This window comes from Fukomys damarensis, unplaced genomic scaffold (assembly GCF_012274545.1).
Source record: "Fukomys damarensis isolate Sample0158 unplaced genomic scaffold, DMR_v1.0_HiC HiC_scaffold_38, whole genome shotgun sequence".
Taxonomy (NCBI): Eukaryota; Metazoa; Chordata; class Mammalia; order Rodentia; family Bathyergidae; genus Fukomys; species Fukomys damarensis.
Window position 1 is genome coordinate 12182795 of NW_022900950.1, and position 18498 is coordinate 12201292.

Genomic DNA, 18498 nt, shown 5'->3' on the forward strand with positions numbered 1-18498 from the left:
GATACAGGATCAGAAAATTTCTTTTAACAAAATATTCTAACTGGGGAATGATAAAAATACAGAATATTTGACAAAGTAGGGGGTCTATGATCTAGTGCAGTAATGGTGAACCTTTTAGTGCTTTCAATGATAACAAACAGCCTACTACAGCATGTGTGCTGTAGGTTTGCCACCACTGATCTAAAGGTGAAAGGGTATATTATATAAGATCATGAATAGCTCATCTGCAGGAACAAAATGTGGTTGTATGTGTGAGCAAGTAAGTGTAGATGTCAGGAATATTTGGGAGTTGTCTTCTACTTAACCCTGTTTTTTTTTTGTTTGTTTTGTTTTGTTTTTTTTTGGTTTTGGTTTTTTGAGACAGGGTCTCACTATATAGTTGAGACTGACCTGGAACTCACTACATAGCCCAGGCTGGTCTCGAACTCACAGTGATCCTCCTGCCTCAGCCTCCCGAGTGCTGGGATTACAGGCGTGCGCCACCACGCCTGGCTTTAACCCTATTTTCTACGTGAAATAGGAAGAAACAAGGCCATCTGCTTTTCCTACAGTCCTGAATATCTACTTTGCTCCAGGTTTTGGAGACAAGTGTACACAGAGAGGGAGACTGAATAGAAATCAGTCTTCAGGAATTCTGGCGGGAAAGGGATTATTGCTGGGAATTGACGGGGAAGGATGAGATGGTGAAGATAATTGGGAAGTTTCTTGGTTGGATGAGTTAGGTAAAATGTTGACTAATTCTTCACACTACCAGTTCCCTCCACACAAAAGAGGAGGGAGAAGATTAAGTGGAGGAAATGGGAATGAGGGCCAGGGATTTAGCTCAGTGGTTCTGCCACCTGCCTTGCAAGCGCAAGGACCCGAGTTCGATCCCCGGTACCAAAAAAAAAAAAAAGAAAAGAAAAGAAAAGAAATGGGAATAAGTATAGTATGAGGTAGTAAAATTGGCAGGTTGTTCTGTTTTTCATGAAGTTGGCTTTTGGTTACTGTAGAGTGGGCTTTTCCAACATGTATTGCTGACAGTTCAGTCCTGAGTTACTGGTGATGGAGATCATTTGTGGGCTCAACATTGGAGGACGTTACATGCCAGTAGTGTCCACCACCCTTAATGTGATGATCAGAATGTCTCTAGTTACTTCCAAATGTAACCTGCTTGAAAACCACTGGAACAGATATTTAAAATATGGGTTTTTGTAGTAAGTTGCTTGCATTCAGAGTCTCAATAGGCTCTGAAAGACCCTTTTCAAGTTTACATAAAATTTTTTTTATTTTAAAATGATGAAAATAATAGGAACGTGTTACATGGAATTCTGAGAATTGAATTAGTCAACACATAGGAGCACTTAAAAGTCACTGATACATAGTAAATACACATTAAGTGATTTTCTTTTTTTTGGTACTGGAAATCGAACTTGGGACCTTGCACTTGTGAGGCAGGCATAAGTGATCATTTTAAATTACCTGGTGCAAGTAAAGGATGCAAGAGTGAAGTAGTGGTTTGAAAATAATATATTTGATGACTGAAAGTTGATTAAGGATGTGGAAAGAAATCCTGAGTGTTGTTTGAAGCTTTTATGACTTTAGGCCCTTGTATTTCCCATCCAAGTACTAACCAGGCCCGACCTTACTTAGCTTCCTAGATCAGATGAGATGGGGCACATTCAGGGTGGTATGGCCGTATACTAGGGCCCCTGTATTTCTATTGAAAACTTTTGTCTCCACTTATCTGACTTGCTGAGAAAAATGCAGCAAACAGTTGGACTGATTCAGGCTTTAAAAATTGGTAAACGGGGAAGCCAGGTTTGAGATTAATTTTGATACTTGGAATATCTAATGGCTTTTGGGGATGTGATTGGTTATGCACCCAGGGAAGACAAGCAGTGCATCTAGGAGTTGATTTTTCTTTGAGGTTGATGCAGGCTTAGTGAGACAAAAATGAGTTAGTTGATTAAGGGATGATAAGGTTAGAGTATTAAATTGGGTTGTTAGGGGCCAGGGATTTAGCTCAGTGGTTCCACCGCCTGCCTCACAAGTGCAAGGACCCAAGTTCAATTCTTGGTACCAAAAAAAAATAGGGGGGGATTGTTAAATCAAATTGTTCACAGACTATCAGGAATAATCAAAGAGAGGAGGATCGCTTGATAATAGTGTATTCAGTTAATGTGGGAATGTGGCTTGGAGTTGGACAGATTCCCTGAATAATGGAGGGTATAAAGAGGATAGCATTTTTGTGAACTTCAAAAAAAGGACACAATAAAATAATAAACAGTCTTTTTGCAGGGAGCTGGGAACGCAGGAGGATACTAGATTCATGCACTTAGTACTGCTGCTTTAAAATGAATTATAGAGAAATTTTGAGAAAGAAAATTAAAAAGTTTCTCAAATACTGTTACTTATTTTTAATCAGGGGAACTTCTCTTGCAATTGTGTCGCCTGGAAGATGCTGCTGATGTTTACAGAGGATTACAAGAGAGAAACCCTGAAAACTGGGCCTATTACAAAGGCTTAGAAAAGGCACTGAAGCCAGGTAATGCTGCTTAACACCAGATATTTTTTTGGGGGGGTGCCTGGGATCAAACTCAGGTCCTTGCACTTGCAGGCAGGAGGCAGAACCACTGAGCTAAATCCCTGACCGTTAACACCAGATTTTAATTGCTTCTCGTTTTGTTTTGTTTGTGTTGTTTTGTGTTTGTTTTGTTTTGTTTTTTGAGACAGGGTCTCACTATGTAGTTGAGACTGACCTGGAACTCACTATGTAGCCCGGGCTGGTCTCGAACTCACAGCCATCCTCCTGCCTCAGCCTCCCAAATGCTGGGATTACAAGTGTGCGCCACCACGCCCAGCATAATCGATTTTTTTTTTCCTTTTCTTTTTATTGAGTTTATTGGTACAATCTAGGTATACACTACAGTTACATTCGTTACTGGGATCCTGTACCTTTACATGACAGGGCTTGGTTCTCATTTTTTCCCGTTGTCCCTGCCCTCCCTTCACCCCCCCATAAGCACTTCTTTTAATGTTATTTTGCTGACTGTTTGAAAAGCACAGCTCAAGAACTGGTGGTTAAGAATTCAAATTTTGAATTAAAAAATGAATTGCAGGGCAGGGGATTTAGCTTAGTGGTTCTGCCGCCTGCCTTGCCAAGCACAAGGTCTTGCGTTCGATCCCTGGTACCCCCCAAAAAAAAACCACCAAAAAACCCTGCATAGCATGTTTTCACTTTATATGCCAGATTTAGCATGTTTTGAAATCTCTCTTCTACAGATTGTTAGAAATGATTGAGAACAGACTACAGAGACAGCTTTAAAGAAAAATCATGAATGTTCAGTAGCATCAAAAACATGAAAGGGAAGTTTCCACTGACAGAAATGGAAGTGTTTTCCTAGAGGAAATAAGCAAGGACGATGTGGCATGGTGACCTCCCAGGGGCACATGAGTGTAGCCAGGTGAAATGAACACCACCGTTCATTTTGTGGGAAGAGGGCTTAAATTTCCATCATTCACACTTGGATCCAGAGACTGACTGTGCTCCTCAGCATTACCACTCTACCCACAGTGGGGTCTACTTGTGAGGACAGGCTCGGAAATAGTCAGGATCTTTAGCCAAGATATCTGATTAGAGGCTTTATTCCCTTCAAGGCTGGTGGTGAGCCATTCTGGATACCATATATATATGTAGAGAAACCTCTCTGAAGATTACATTATGACAAAGTTTCTCCAACTGTTCTGGGGATAATGCCTGGGATGATGACCTTCAGTGCTAGCCACAGGGAGAATAGAGACGAAGAACTCCAAGATGAATAGAGGGAGTTGCACCTGTAAAATATGAATAATAAGGAGAAAGTACTAATTAGTAATTGGAGAAATGAAAAGCATATTTGTTGAAAAGACAATCTTAATGGGTTGAATAGAAGAGAGGCTAAAGCTGAGGAGTGTAAAAATAAGTGAAATGGAAGACTAAACTGAGGAAAGCTTTTATCATTTGCAGTGAGTAAACAAACAAAAAAAATGAGTATGGAGAAATGGAACATAGGTGATAAATCCAGAAGCTCTGAACAGATCAGAGCAGGTGAGTTACAGGGGAGAAGAGAAAAGAAAATTGTTTTACATGATCATAGGCATTTAAAATATGAAAATACTAGAAATATTCTAGAATGATTGTTGATATATTTAGGTGGTAATATTACAAATAATTTTCTTTGCAGTTTCAAATTGTCTTTTAATATAAATTTTAATTACTTTGAGAAACAATTTTCCAGAAAAATGTACAGTATATAATTGCATTTAAAAAGAATTTTTCTTTGTCTGCAGCTAATATGTTTGAGCGGCTAAAAATATATGAGGAGGCCTGGACTAAATATCCCAGGGGATTAGTGCCAAGGAGGCTGCCATTAAACTTTTTATCTGGTAAGTGAAAATAACTGCAAAGAAATGAAAATGTTGTTGTGAGTTTAGTTTCTTTTCTTAGTTTGTAAGTATGATTGTATTAGTAACTTTCCCATTGCTGGGACAAAAGACCTAACACTTGTAATTTATTTTTTTTGTTGTTGCTGTTGTTGTTTTTGAGACAAGGTCTCACTATGTAGTTGAGACTGACCTGGAACTCACTATGTAGCCCAGGCTGATCTCGAACTCATAGTGATCCTCCTGCCTCAGGCTCTTGAGTGCTGGGATTACCGGTGTGAGCCACCACAGTTTCCAGTGGATTCATTTCATGGTTGGCTGGCTACAGGGTAGTAACCAGGTCTCCTTGGAACATGACTGCAGTGGCTTCTGGGTGCTTGGATGGCTAGGCATGATAAAATGAACCCGGAGATAATCCTTGGATGACTCTTCCAGAGCCAGGAGCCCAGGGGCTCTTTTGTCTTGCTGATTTCCTAGATGCCTTTAAGCTTTCTTTCCTTTTGTTGTCCTGATGCAGAGTATTTGGCTTCTTTTTATTGCTAATCTTTTCAGCCACCATACTCTTTGGCCCCACTTTCACACATGCCTCCTTTCTGACCAGGCTTCTCTTCCTTCAACTCTGTGTTTTGTTTCTGATTCTCACTATTAATCTGGCTAAAGTCAGCCAGCAGTACCCATGCCACAGCCTAAACATTGGCCTCCTTAAAGTTTCCTGCACCAGATTAATTAGTCTGAGGACGTGGACAAAATGTAGACAGATTCTTTACCAGAATGAAACGTGAATCACCTCTAGTCTGGTTTCCGGTATAGCCTTTGTTCCCATTTGAAAACTTATGATTGTGGCCTTTATGGCCTAATTTTTGTCAGCATTCTAGTCTTCTGAGCTCCAACCAGACTCACCCATCAAACCCTGCATACAGTGTTGCAGGGCTTCTCTAGATCACATCTCCAAGCTTTTCCTGCAAATTAGTTTGAAAGGCTTCTGAACCACATGGTCAGGTGTACTCAACATCAGTGTCCACCCCTCACCTCCATCTGTATGAGTTAAGGTTCTCTAGAGGAACAGAATCAATAGTAAATATATGTATAATTATGTAAGAAGATTTATTAGGTAGGCTTACAGTAGAGGTGAAATCTACAGTGGCTGGCTAAGCATTAGAGAGCCAGAGGATCCAGCACAGCTGCTCAGCCGAAGAAGATGGAAGCTACAGAAACAGGAGGCATCAAGGATCAGTGCCAGTCCAGATCAAAAGCCAGTGAGTTCACTGGAAAGTGGCCAGTGTGAGCCTGCAAGGGAAGGCTAAAGAAACTGGAGATGCTTCAAGACTGGAACTCTTTAAAAGTGGCATGCATCTTTCCCTTTTTATTCCATCCAGGTTGCATCTAATTTGTGCCACCTACAAGTGGAGTGGGTCTCCCTCCATCAGTTTGCTGACTTACATGGCAGTCATCTACAGACACACCCAGAAATGTGCTTTATTGATCTGCTAGGCATTTCTTAATCTAGTCAAGTCAACATGTTGTGATTTTTTTTTTTTTTTGGTGTTGAGTTTTGAACTCCGGTCCTTGCACTTGCAAGGCAGGCCACCAAACCACTGAGCTAAATCCCCGGCCCAACATGTTGTGATTAAAGAGTCTGCATTAAAGATTCTTTTCTTGGCTTTTAGGTATGAGGATACCTATTAAGGCTAAGGTATGTGTTGTTAGAATTGTCTCTGCATGAGTGTAAGCCAGCAGGATTTTTTTTTTTCCCCCCTAAGGTGAGAAGTTCAAAGAATGTTTGGATAAATTCCTAAGGATGAATTTCAGCAAGGGTTGTCCACCAGTCTTCAATACTTTGCGGTCCTTATACAAAGATAAAGAAAAGGTAAAGCAAAATATATTTTCATTTAGCTACCATTTCTTTGCTCAGTGTTTGGGATGTTTGCTGATTATCTGTACCCAGCAGTGCATGTTTTGTGAATCTGCTATCAGTCATTCTAGCTTCAAGTTTAAGTGCTTCTATGCCTGTTTCTTCCTTTTTATTTTTTAACTTCTTTGTTTTCTTTTCTTTCTTTTTGCTATATACTGTAATGAGTCCATGTAGATTCTGAAAAGTTAGCAAGGTATCAATTTCTCCAACATTTTCTCTACTCTTTTTTTCTTATCAGTCGTCAGAAATTATTTTAAAATCCAAGTTTTAGCTTTCTCTGTTTTTATTTGTTAGAAAAAAATTCTATCAGACGGATTGTTTTCTGTCCCAGTAAGTCAACTTACTCTTTCAGCTAGCTATGTGTTATATAATATTCAAAAATGCATTTTTAGAGGCTATTTGAATCCTACTTTAGATTATTTAGACATCTTGTTTGGATTAAAAATAAATTAATTACATTGAAATTAATCAGAAAGATGGAACAAATTAAATATGTCTAACATTCAGTGTACATTTAATTGCCAGTCCGGAGAAGCCCAGGGTGTATGGGCTTTATTTTAAAGATTTCTCTCTTGTCACTTGAATAAATCACCTGTTATTTCTAGATTTGAAAAAGTGACAGTTTGGTGCTTGTGAAGTAGTTTTAAGTATAGAGCCCTACAATTCTATTTATACTTTTCTAATTTACACTTAAATTTGGCTTAAACTTTGAAATTTATCTTTGAATTTTTCCATCTTGTTCAACCTATGGAAATAGTTCTTGTTTTTCTAGTATCTTAAGCTTATATACTATGGAATTAAATTCTTCCACTATAATAGTTCCGCCTGTTGATAATAAATATGACTTACTAAAATAGAGTCAGAAACACAGAATTGAATTTTAGTAAGACTGTGGACTAATTTGTGGGAGGGTAGCACAGGACCTCCAGAATAATCTGCCTAAGGCCCTTCAGACTTCACAGTTTACTCAGAATTAGAAGCCAGTGTTGATGTGTTGAGTTGGTTAAGTGAAGTAGTTGTTTAAGAGAACTTCTATAGTAATAGAAATCCCTAAAACTAGATTAAGCAAAGACGGGAAATATTGTCTGCTTTGGTTTTTTATTTTTAATTTTTTGAGATGAGGTTTCATTGTATTACTCAGGCTGGCCTTGAACTCCTGAGCTCAAGCAGTCCAACTGTGTCAGCCTCCTAAGTAGCTGGAACAATCAGCATTTGCCACTGTGCTCAGCTTAAAAAATAGAATTATTGAAAAATTTCAGGCTTGCTCTCAAACCCTGGGGAAAATAGTATAGTCAAGATTCAGGGAAAATCACAACCTAGTGTGCTACTCATTCTTCTAGACCTCAGACACCCTACTGTTCTGTGATTCAGTTTTATTAATGGTTTCTCCTGGAATATGCAATTTAGAATTGTTTGCTACCATCTATTCATGGAAAATTATTTTTTCACATAATATTTAATTCTTGATTTTTAAAGAGCAGACATTAATCGTAGGCATTATTTATGTGATCTGAGATAAAAATGAATCAAGATATAAATCATGTACATCATTGCCTTGTTTAACCCTTTGCCGATTTCTTGTTCAGTTGATATTTTTTAGTGGAGAAAATTAGCTTATCAGTAAGCTTTTACTTATTTTTGTTATCAGTGAGCTTTTAAAAAACATATGTTTTAATGCATACTTCACAAATAGTTTAAAATTTTTACCCAGAGGTTGAAGAAATTTATAAAAATGTGTGCATGTGTTGGAGTGTTTAATCTTTTAGTAGTAAAATAAGACATTTTGCACAACGGTAACTATTTTTTCTATTAAAGTGTGCTTGTGTGTTTGTACTCTAGGTGGCAATCATAGAAGAATTAGTAGTAGGTTATGAAACCTCTCTAAAAAGCTGCCGTTTATTTAACCCCAATGGTAAGTGCTCAAATTTTTTTTTAAAAAATCTTGAAAATTTCAATACATTATGATTCTTAGGCTGTAGGACAGTATTACTTAGACAATAAGTATGGTGCATTTAAATATTTTCCCATTAGAATGGTGATCCAATAATTTGCATGTTGTGTAATGATACCTGATTCGAAGAGAATCACAGTATATTGGAAAAAACTTTTATATAAAGCTTAACATCTGTAAGATTAGATTTGAATGTTTTGCTAATGAAGAAACAGGTATCACTGTCAAAAGATTTGAAGCTGAAAAAAAGATAGATTTCATGATATAATGACCCTCCATTTACGCTTCATTTAACTTTAGTAAGTTTTGAATTCACGTCCAAATGTTTCATTGATAGTCTTTCTTACTTGCCTTTATTCCTATATTCCAAAGCAAATTCTAGACATCACGTCCTTTCATTGAGAGCATTGCAGTATTCTCCAGAGATAAGGAACTTAACTTAAAACATAAACATAATACCACTGTCACACTTGAAAATTAGTACTTTCTAATTATGAAATGTTGTGTCTTTTTTTTTTTTCGTACCGGGATTGAACTTGGGTCCTTGCGCTTGCAAGGCAGGCGGCAGAACCTCTGAGCTAAATCCCCGGCCTCCTTTAAGTTTGTTTGAATGATAATTCAATTGAAGTTTATGCTCTGAGCTTGGTTAATATGTCTCATAAGCTCCTATAATGCAGTGATTTCTCTTTCTCTCTTCAAATTATTTGTTGAAGAAGTTTTTCCCTTGTATTTTCTTTGTCTGGATCTTGCAGAATATACCATATGTTAATTATTATTTTTCTATCCTCTGAATTTTTTAAAAATTAATTTTATTGGTACATTTAATGTATGTAATATAATGACACTGTTGGAAATTTGTACCTTTATATAATCAGTCTTGGTATAGCCTCTGAATTTTATGTAAGGTGGTAGTTGGATGTGGAGTTGTATCTAGTGTTTTAGTATTAACCTTGGTAGCTAATTAACACAAAGATTCATAAAATATTTAGTTGCTTGGTTATAACACAATAACCAATGCTGCCATATTGGTCAGGACAAATATAAAACATTTCTGTTTCCAGATGTCGTAGTGTAACCTGTAATCCTAACACTTGTGTGAGGCCAGTTGGGCTATATAATACATTCAAGGCCAGCCTGGACTTAAAATAAGACTTTGTCTCAAAAAACAAGAATAAGTCGGCGATGTAGCTCAGCAGTACAGTGCCTGCCTGGCAAGTGCAAGGTCCTGAGTTCGATACCAGTACCAAAAAACCAATAGTAATAATAATAACATTTTAAAAATAGAACATTTGTTGTTATGGAATCTTCTAGTAAGTCTGACTAGAGCGTTCGTGAGATTACATTTTGTTGTTTTGCTTTTGTTTTTGTTTTTTTCAGTGTAAGGATGGTGAGCAAGATTATTTTATAGGTGGTGTATTCTTTCACCAGTAGACATATTGTTAATATCTTAAAAGGCAATTTTTTATTTCATCTGTTATTTGACTGTTACCTAGTATTTCCATTTGTGTAGGAAAAGCATGATAACACCTCCCTTTTTTGTAAGTTTTCAAAAGAATCACTTGATTCTTCTTTGAAGGTTCACTTTTCAGAGATGGCAAATAAATTTTTAAAGATGCTAATTTGGGTTTAAACAAACTTGCTATTTAAACTTCACATGGCTCCAGAATTCACATTCCATGGCAATATTTGATAGCTGTTTAATATGACAAGGTATTACAGTATATCTTATACACTGCCAGTGAAGATCAACAATCAGTTGTTTTTTCTAAGGACTTTTGGTTCCCATAGTGGGAAAGCCCAGTGTGGTAGAATCCAGAGTAGACACTGCTATTGTTTATTGTTTCTAGGTCTCAGGTTAATTTTGATAGTACTTTTTAGAAGGCGTTACTATGGTTTCATTGGTTAACCATCGTCATGTTCCTTTGGTTATCAGCATTTTCCTACATATTTTACAAATGTGGAAGAGGTTCAGTGACATGCCCAAGAATATGCAGCACTTTTGTTGCAGATCTGTTAGATCTGGAGTTGGTGAGTTCCACTCCTATTGTTTGTCCACTGAGCCATCCTGCTTTTACTAGGGGGAAAAAAGGCAATATATTGCTTTCTTTAAAAGCAAGTAGCATTTCTTAGATTGTAGAAATTAGTATTAAAATTTTTAAATGTGTGATTTGTATATTTAACTTACACATTTTCTTTTGTGTATATTAAATCATGAATTAAAATAGAGAATGTTTTTTCTAATTGTCATCTCATTTTTGGGGTATAGTTTTTACTCAGGCTAATTTATCTTTGTATATTTAACATAATATTACATTTTACTAAGATTACCATCAAAATTTCAAATAACCACATTATATATTTATGCACAATTTAGTACATTAAAACTCAAGCAATCCTTTTTTTAATCTCAGATTAATGAAAGAATTTATTTTAGGTCATCCTCCTACCTCCAGCCTCCTGACTCATACATTCTTCTAGTTTTAATACACCACCTTGCCCTGCAACATCCTTCTGGTTTTCTTTCTAGTTAGTTACAGGGTTGAGCCTATTTATTGGTCATATTTGTTATAAAAAGTTATATGCAAGGCATTATGCCAAGAGTCAGTGTGGGTATAGAATAGAAAACATGGTCCCTTTCAAAGATCTTACATTCTTAGTTGTATTTTTATAGCTGGGCACATCAATAACGTCTAATCTAATTTCCTTAAGGGGGGGCCATTTTGATCATGTACTCTTCATATCTGTAATGCCTAGTCTTGATTTCTTCCCTGTCTCCCCCACTCCTGCTTTGTAAAGATGATGGGAAGGAGGAGCCACCAACCACATTACTTTGGGTCCAGTACTACTTGGCGCAACACTATGACAAAATTGGTCAGCCATCTATTGCTCTGGAATATATAAATACTGCTATTGAGAGTACACCTACGTTGATAGAACTCTTTCTTGTGAAAGCTAAAATCTATAAGGTAAAAATCCCCCCATTTAAGGTAATTATATGTATCATAAATTTTTAGATATTTTATGGATTCTAAATATAAGAAAAATGACATGTATGATGCAAGAAAATGTGGAATAAAAAATACTTCTCAGTCTGATTTCCTCTAATGTTATTAGTCATAGCCATACTTGTTTGATTACCTAACTATACCTATATCTACACATGTGAGGCTATTCATGCATATATTCTCATGTATTTTTATATATCTGGTTATTCTCTTTGGTGAGTAAGAGTATGGTATTTACTATAAAGTATATTTTAATTAATAATTTAGTATGATCACAAATCAATATCTGATGAAGTGAAACTGCAAAGATTTCATTATTTTTTTGACTCTAGTTCCTGGGCTCTGCCTGAGACTCTCCAGTTAGATGTTCTGGCATCATCTTAAAATTGGCTCCTTTCTGTCTTGTTGAAAAAATTTAGTAAAGCTGTTGAGGGAATAGCTGTAAAGCAGTTTCGTTTAGCAAGAAAATTATGAAATTCATTATATTTTAAGTGGTAGTTTTGTGGTGGCATGTTGCTGGGGATTGAAAACAGGGCCTCAAGCATACTAGTTAGGTGCTTTGTGGCTAAGCTGCATCCCCAGCACTTTAAAAGCCAGGTTTTGCTCATTACTTTTGTAGCTGTGCTACTACTTAGATGAGTTTGAATGAGAATCATTGGTCTGATTGGATCACTAATGTTTCCAGGATTTTTTGGATAGAAAGTGGCCATCACTTTACCTATATTGAATTGTGTTGTTCTTAAAGGTTTATATTATTATTTATTCTTTAATTTGACAGTTTTTTGAGTGTTTACTATGTGCCAAGTACTGCTGTACACAAGATAGGTATAATGTTAAAACATCCTTGTTATCAGAGCCTACATTTTAGATGGCCAGAAAGATGTAAGAACTTAAAGAGGAATGCATGTTTCTGCATTGATTAGCATCTTCACATTCTGAATACCTTTTCTTTCATTTATTTTAATTACCAATGGGAAGAAAATGACCCATCCAACAAAAATTAACATATTTACTGGTTGCTTTGCTTTTGTGCTTTATAAGCATGCTGGGAATATTAAAGAAGCTGCAAGGTGGATGGATGAAGCCCAGGCCTTGGACACAGCAGATAGATTTATCAACTCCAAGTGTGCAAAATACATGCTAAAAGCCAGTCTGATTAAAGAGGCTGAAGAAATGTGCTCAAAGTTTACAAGGGTTTGTACAGCTAATGTTCTTATGAATAAATGAGACATAGCATACTTGTACCATGGTTCCTTTTCCTTTTTATTTTTATTTTTTTAAAATGGGGCCCACTGTATAGTTCAGGCTGGCCTTGAACTCATGGTGTAGCCCAGCCTGGTCTCCTGCCTCAAACACCCAAGTGATGGGATTACACGTGTGTGCCACCACATCCACCCCACCGTGATCTTTTTCAAATTTTCTTTTTAATATTTAGTATTAGAATAGATCTGTTTTTTAAAAATTATTTATTTATTTATTTTGATTTTTTGAGACAGGTTCTTGCCATGTAGTTCAGACTAGCCTTGAACTTAGAGCAGTCCTGCCTCAGCTTGCTGAGTGCTGGGATTACAGGTGTGTGCCACCATGCCTGGCTAGCCCAGAATTTAATTAAATCACTGTATTGGCAAAACTACAATCAACATTAGAATAAATCATTTTCTGTCTACATGGTTATGATTTGTAAATTCTGGTTTATATTGATGTATGTTTGGGGCAAGTTTTTCGAGGTTAAGAGAATTGATATTTATTAAATATCTGCTAAGTGCTAGTGTTCTTTCTTGCTCTTTTTGTTTTTTTGCAACAGAGTCTCGCTATGTAGTCCAAGCTCACCTTGAACTCAGTATATAGTCCAGGCTGGCCTCGAACTCATGACAATCTTCTTGCCTCAACTTTCCAAGTGCTGGGGTTACAGCCATGTACCCATAGACCCAGCCACTAGTGATGTTTTTTCTTACGTTATTTCATACTGCCCAATCAGTATACACCTTTTAATTAATCGTGGAAAAATCCTTACTCTTTTTAGTGTTTACAAAGAGAATTTTGATTTATTTTACTTATTCACTACTTTCTTTTACTATAAAAATGATTTTGGGGGGTACCTGGGATCGAACTCACAACCTTACACTGGCGAGGCAGGCATGGTGCCATTGAGCTAAATCCCTGGCCCTGTAAAAATGATTTAAGCACCAAAATAATATTTCAAAAGAATTTATATCAGTGGACTCTTTAAATTTGTGGTGGAATGATGTATTTGATAAGAAATGGACTTGAATGTATGTGATTTTTGTGTAGGAAGGAACATCAGCGGTAGAGAATTTGAATGAAATGCAGTGCATGTGGTTCCAGACAGAATGTGCCCAGGCATATAAAGCAATGAGTAAATTTGGTGAAGCACTTAAGAAATGTCATGAAATTGAGAGAGTAAGTACTTTATACATAATGGATTTCTCATATTTTATTAGACTTTGAGAGTTTTGGGCAAATTTTATACTTTTTTCTTTCATCATAAATCACACTTTTTAAATGAAGTATTTACTTTTTATAGTTTTATAATGGAAGTATATACTATATTTTCAGTAGGGTACTCATATATTCTTGTAACAATTTTTTTCAAAAACTTTATGGAAATTTTGTTTTATCCTTTGTTTTCAGTGACTTTGGTAACTTTTTTGGACATTGCTACTGCCTCTACAGTAGTACCTAAAATCTTAGTGCTACAATTTTGTCTCTCTCAGGCTGAGTGGTAATGCCATGTATTCTTACAACATCCAAGCCTTGAAGCTTCTCACATTGTTTTTGTTTTTTTGGGGTGTGTGTGTGTGTGTGTGTGTGTGTGTGTGTGTGTGTGTTTTGCAGTACTGGGGATTGACCTCAAGACCTTTGGCTTGGGCTTGTGAGGCAGGTACAGTGCCACTGAGCTAAATCCCCAGCCCTCACATTGTTTTTAGAGATGGCAGTTCTTAATTTTCTGGTAAAATAATTGTTTTCTTATTTCTCCTTACTTAAGGTTCATTTTTATCACTTGCAATGGTTTTTCCTTTCTTGTGTATTTTTCACAGATAAACATAGTTTGTATAACTAAGTTTACATATGTAGTATTGTCAAGTATAGAACACCAGTGATTGGTTGAAACATGGAAGATCCTGATTTCTCTCCCACACACCAGCCTGATATTGTATGGGGTTCTGATGTATAGCCTAAAAAAAAAAGGAAAGAAACCAAATAACTACATATCATAATCACTTGCAAATTGTTCTGAATAAAAATCTCAGTGTGTAATGTGAATCATCTGTATTACACAATTTTGTATACTAATAACTTACAGTTGATTTGTCAGAATGGCCTCGCTTAAGTATGCTTAAGAATGGAGTGTGGGGGCTGTGGATTTAGTTCAGTGGTTCCACTGCCAGTGTCACAAGCACAAGGTCCTGAGTTCAATCCCTGGTACCAAAAAAAAAAAGAATGGTGGGGGTGTGTGTAGCATTTGTGCTTTCCTTTTATTCAGTGAGTTTCAGTGCCTACGGTGCATCATATCCTTTGGGTGGTGTCCAGTTGCATTTGATATGCAAAGTATTTATATTAAATGACTGTAATATTTTTGTTTTACTAATTTTTGTGCCAAAGAGGCAAGTAATTCCAAGGATTTGATTTTTTTAGTTTTCTTAGACATTGCTATACTTCAATATAATAATAAAAAGATAATTTTGTTAGCATTTTATAGAAATCACTGATGACCAGTTTGACTTTCATACGTACTGTATGAGGAAGATTACCCTTAGATCATATGTGGACTTATTAAAACTAGAAGATGTACTTCGACAGCATCCATTTTACTTCAAGGCAGCAAGAATTGCTATCGAGATCTATTTGAAGCTTCATGACAACCCTCTTACTGATGAGAATAAAGAACATGAAGCTGATACAGGTATAACATTCAGTGATTTTTATGCTGTGATATTTGTGTATGCTTATGGTATTTGGTAATGTAATTCTTTCTGGGGTTTTTAATTGAGCATCTTGTGGGAAGATGGTACACAAAATCAGTAGATGATGGATGTTTTGCGAATTTAATTTCTCTAAGCAGCAGAAGAAAAATACTGCTTATTTTTATATTTTTTAAAACAAGTTAAAGATTTAGCAAAGCTTTAGATCCTTAGCATTTAAGAAGTTTGTAAGTTTCACATTTACTATCTAACTTACTCACCTGACTACAGTACTGTAAATTTCTAACTGCATAATTAGCATGGGAATACATTAGTGTTGGCCGCTAAGTAACTGGTCGTTCCTCTTTTTGAGGAGGAGTTTAGTTTAGTTTTGTTGTGTAGTATCTGAAATTGAACCTGCACTTTCATATTGACCTGCATCTCCAGCCCTTTTTATCATTTTTATTTTTATCTTGAAACAAGAGTCTAGGTCACGAAATTGCCTAGGCTGGGCTGAAACTTTTATTCAGCCTTCTCAAGTGCTGGGATTACAGGCATTCGTCACTGTGTCCATCCCTCTTTTTAGTAGTAGTTTGTAATTATCCTACTAAAAGATGAATATTGCTTGAGCATTAAATTCCACCTTGAAATTAAGCTAGGAAAATTATCAAGTGATTTATTATTTGATCCTTTTTTGCTTTTGAGACAGGGTCTCGCTGTGTAGCCCAGACTATCCTTGAACTCGCTATGTAGCCCAGGCTGGCCTCAAACCCTGCAATTCTCCTGCCTCAGCCTCCTCAATTGCTGGGATTACAGATGTGTGCCTCCATACCTGACTGCTTGCTTTTTGAGACAGGGTCTCACTGTGTAGTTCACACTGTTCTTAAACTCACCGTGTAGCCCAGGCTGACCTTGAACTCACATCAGTCCTCCTGCCTCCACCTCAGAGTGCTGGGATTCACAGGTGTGCACCACTATACCTGACCATTTGATCCATTTTTAAAATAGCATTTTCATAGTAAGGTATCAGGATTTCTAGAGAGAAATCTTCCCTAGACAGTTATTTGAGAAAGACTCTGAATTAAAGTTGTCTTGCATGGAGGATACAAATTAATTATATGTCTAAAGAGCTTGTGACTTACTCATTGCAAATCTATGGTGAGCAACTATGAGTCCTTTTAAGGCAGTGACAGATAATAAAGAATATGGTGACCAACTGAAGTCCATGGATCAAATCCACACTGCGGTCTTGTTTTGGTAATAATATTTTACTGACACATATAGAGCTGACTTTAGTTGCAAGCGACTCGTGACTTGCAAAGCTGAAAACACTTAGCATCATGACCATTGCAGAAAAAATATGCTGATCCTTGGTACGGTAGCATAATAAAACTTAGAGCTGGGATTTAGCTCAGTGGTTCAGCCGCCTGTCTCGCAAGTGCAGTGACCCAAGTTCAATCCCTGGTACCAAAAAAAGAGAGAAAAAACTTAGACTTTGCTGTCAGTGTGAAGGAGATTTAAGTGCTTCCTTTGACTTTTACTTTCACTATGAGTTGATATTTTTCAGAACTCTCCAACCTCAGTTTTCATATACTCATCCCCGAGTACCTTTGGGACTGGTTTCAGGACCCTCTTTAAGTGCTAAAATTCATGGATGCTCAAGCCTCTTCTATAAAATGGTGCAATGATAGGTATTTGCATAAAACCTATGTGCATTTGCCTGTATGTTCTAAATAATCTGTATTCCTTACAATAACTAATATGTTATAAATTGTATTATTTAGCTAGTACTAATAAGAAAAATAATCTACAGTGTTCAGTACCAACAGAATATCTTTCTGATTTTGGGGGGCAGTTCACTGTATAGTTCAGGCTGGCCTAGAACTCACTGTGTAGCCCAGAGTGAGCTCAACTCAATGATCCTCTGCCTCAGCCTCCCAAGTGCTAGGATTATAGGTATGTGCCACCCCACCCAGCTGTACAACTTTTTTTTTCTAATATTTTTGATCAGAAGTAGCTGAATCTGCAGTGTAAATGCTGAACCCATGGATATATATTAAACTAATCCATGAGGTTGTTGAGAAGATTATAAACAATGTGTATACTCTAGCTTGTAGAAAGAATGAAAATGGTGTAGCAGTTATTTTATAAGTCATTAAAAAGCACTTATTACCAGGCGTGGTGGCACACGCCTGTAATCCCAGCACTTGGGAGGCTGAGGCAGGATTGCTGTGAGTTCAAGACCAACCTGGGCTACATAGTGAGTTCCAGGTCAGTCTCAACTACCTAGTGAGACCCTGTCTCAAAAAATAAAAAACAACAAAAAAAAAAAACACTTTTTTAGCCTTGTATTCATAGTCTTGAGTTTTCAGCATGTGATTTTTTTTCACCATGTGAAATTTTCTCTTTACTGTTAAGGAATTCTTCGTCTGGGCGTATACACCAGTGTGAAAGCTCTGGGATCAATTCCCAAAGGCAGAAAAGTTGGGGAAAGGGTGCATTCTTTACCAGGAACAAGAAAAACAGATATATATTTGGTTTTGGCAGTTGTACATTTATTGCTGGATATTAAATCATACCCAGATCCCACTTTTAAAAATTATTTCTGTGGGTCAGAAATTGAGGAGTTCTAGCTTAGGGTCTCTTTTCTTTTGGTACCAGGGATCGAACTCGGGTCTTTGAGCTTGTGAGGCAGGCAGCAGAACCACTGAGCTAAAATCCCTGGCCCAGGATCTCTTTTAAAGTCACAGTTAAGATTGTTGGGGCTGAGCCTGCAGTGTTTTAACTAGGACCCAAAGGTCTAGGTGACTCGCTCATGTCTGGCTGTGCCAAGAGGCTCTAATTTTTTAGTTTTTCTGTAGTTTCTAGAGTTCCTCAGAATGTAATAGCTAGCCATGGGAGAGGAAAGGCAAAGCCACACAAGTTTTTAGTGTTTCCTATTCTTTTTTTTCTTTTTTTGAAACAGGGTCTCACTATATAGTTCAGACTGCTCTGGAACTCACTGTGTAGCCCAGGCTGGTCTCGAACTCACAGCGATCCTCCTGCCTCACCCTCCCAAGTGCTGGGATTACAGGCATGAACCATGATGCCTGGCTAATGTTTCATATTCTTGATGTGAAATCCTATTACTTTTTTCCATCCTGATTAGTCAGAAGAAAGTCACCTTGTGCAACTTATACTTAAGCAAAAAAGAACTGAAGAATATTTGGGCATATTTTTAGCTGCCACAGTGTACATTTAACTACAAATAGTTTTTATTTATTTATCTTTTTTTTTTTTTTTTTTTTTTTTTTTTTAAGGGTT

The 18498-nt window shown here is 36.8% G+C and overlaps 1 protein-coding gene across 3 annotated transcripts in view; it reads left to right on the forward strand.

Annotated features, from left to right (window-relative positions):
• The window catches only part of Naa15 (N-alpha-acetyltransferase 15, NatA auxiliary subunit), an 83685-nt gene that overhangs the window by 49000 nt on the left and 16187 nt on the right, over positions 1–18498 (forward strand). For all 3 annotated transcript variants that reach the window (XM_010636266.2, XM_010636259.2, XM_010636271.2), the window contains exons 7-14: positions 2408–2527; positions 4312–4407; positions 6165–6271; positions 8156–8228; positions 11064–11233; positions 12314–12466; positions 13565–13693; positions 14984–15197. In XM_010636266.2, the coding sequence (XP_010634568.1) occupies positions 2408–2527; positions 4312–4407; positions 6165–6271; positions 8156–8228; positions 11064–11233; positions 12314–12466; positions 13565–13693; positions 14984–15197 (1062 nt within the window). The remainder of the gene's footprint in view (positions 1–2407; positions 2528–4311; positions 4408–6164; positions 6272–8155; positions 8229–11063; positions 11234–12313; positions 12467–13564; positions 13694–14983; positions 15198–18498) is intronic.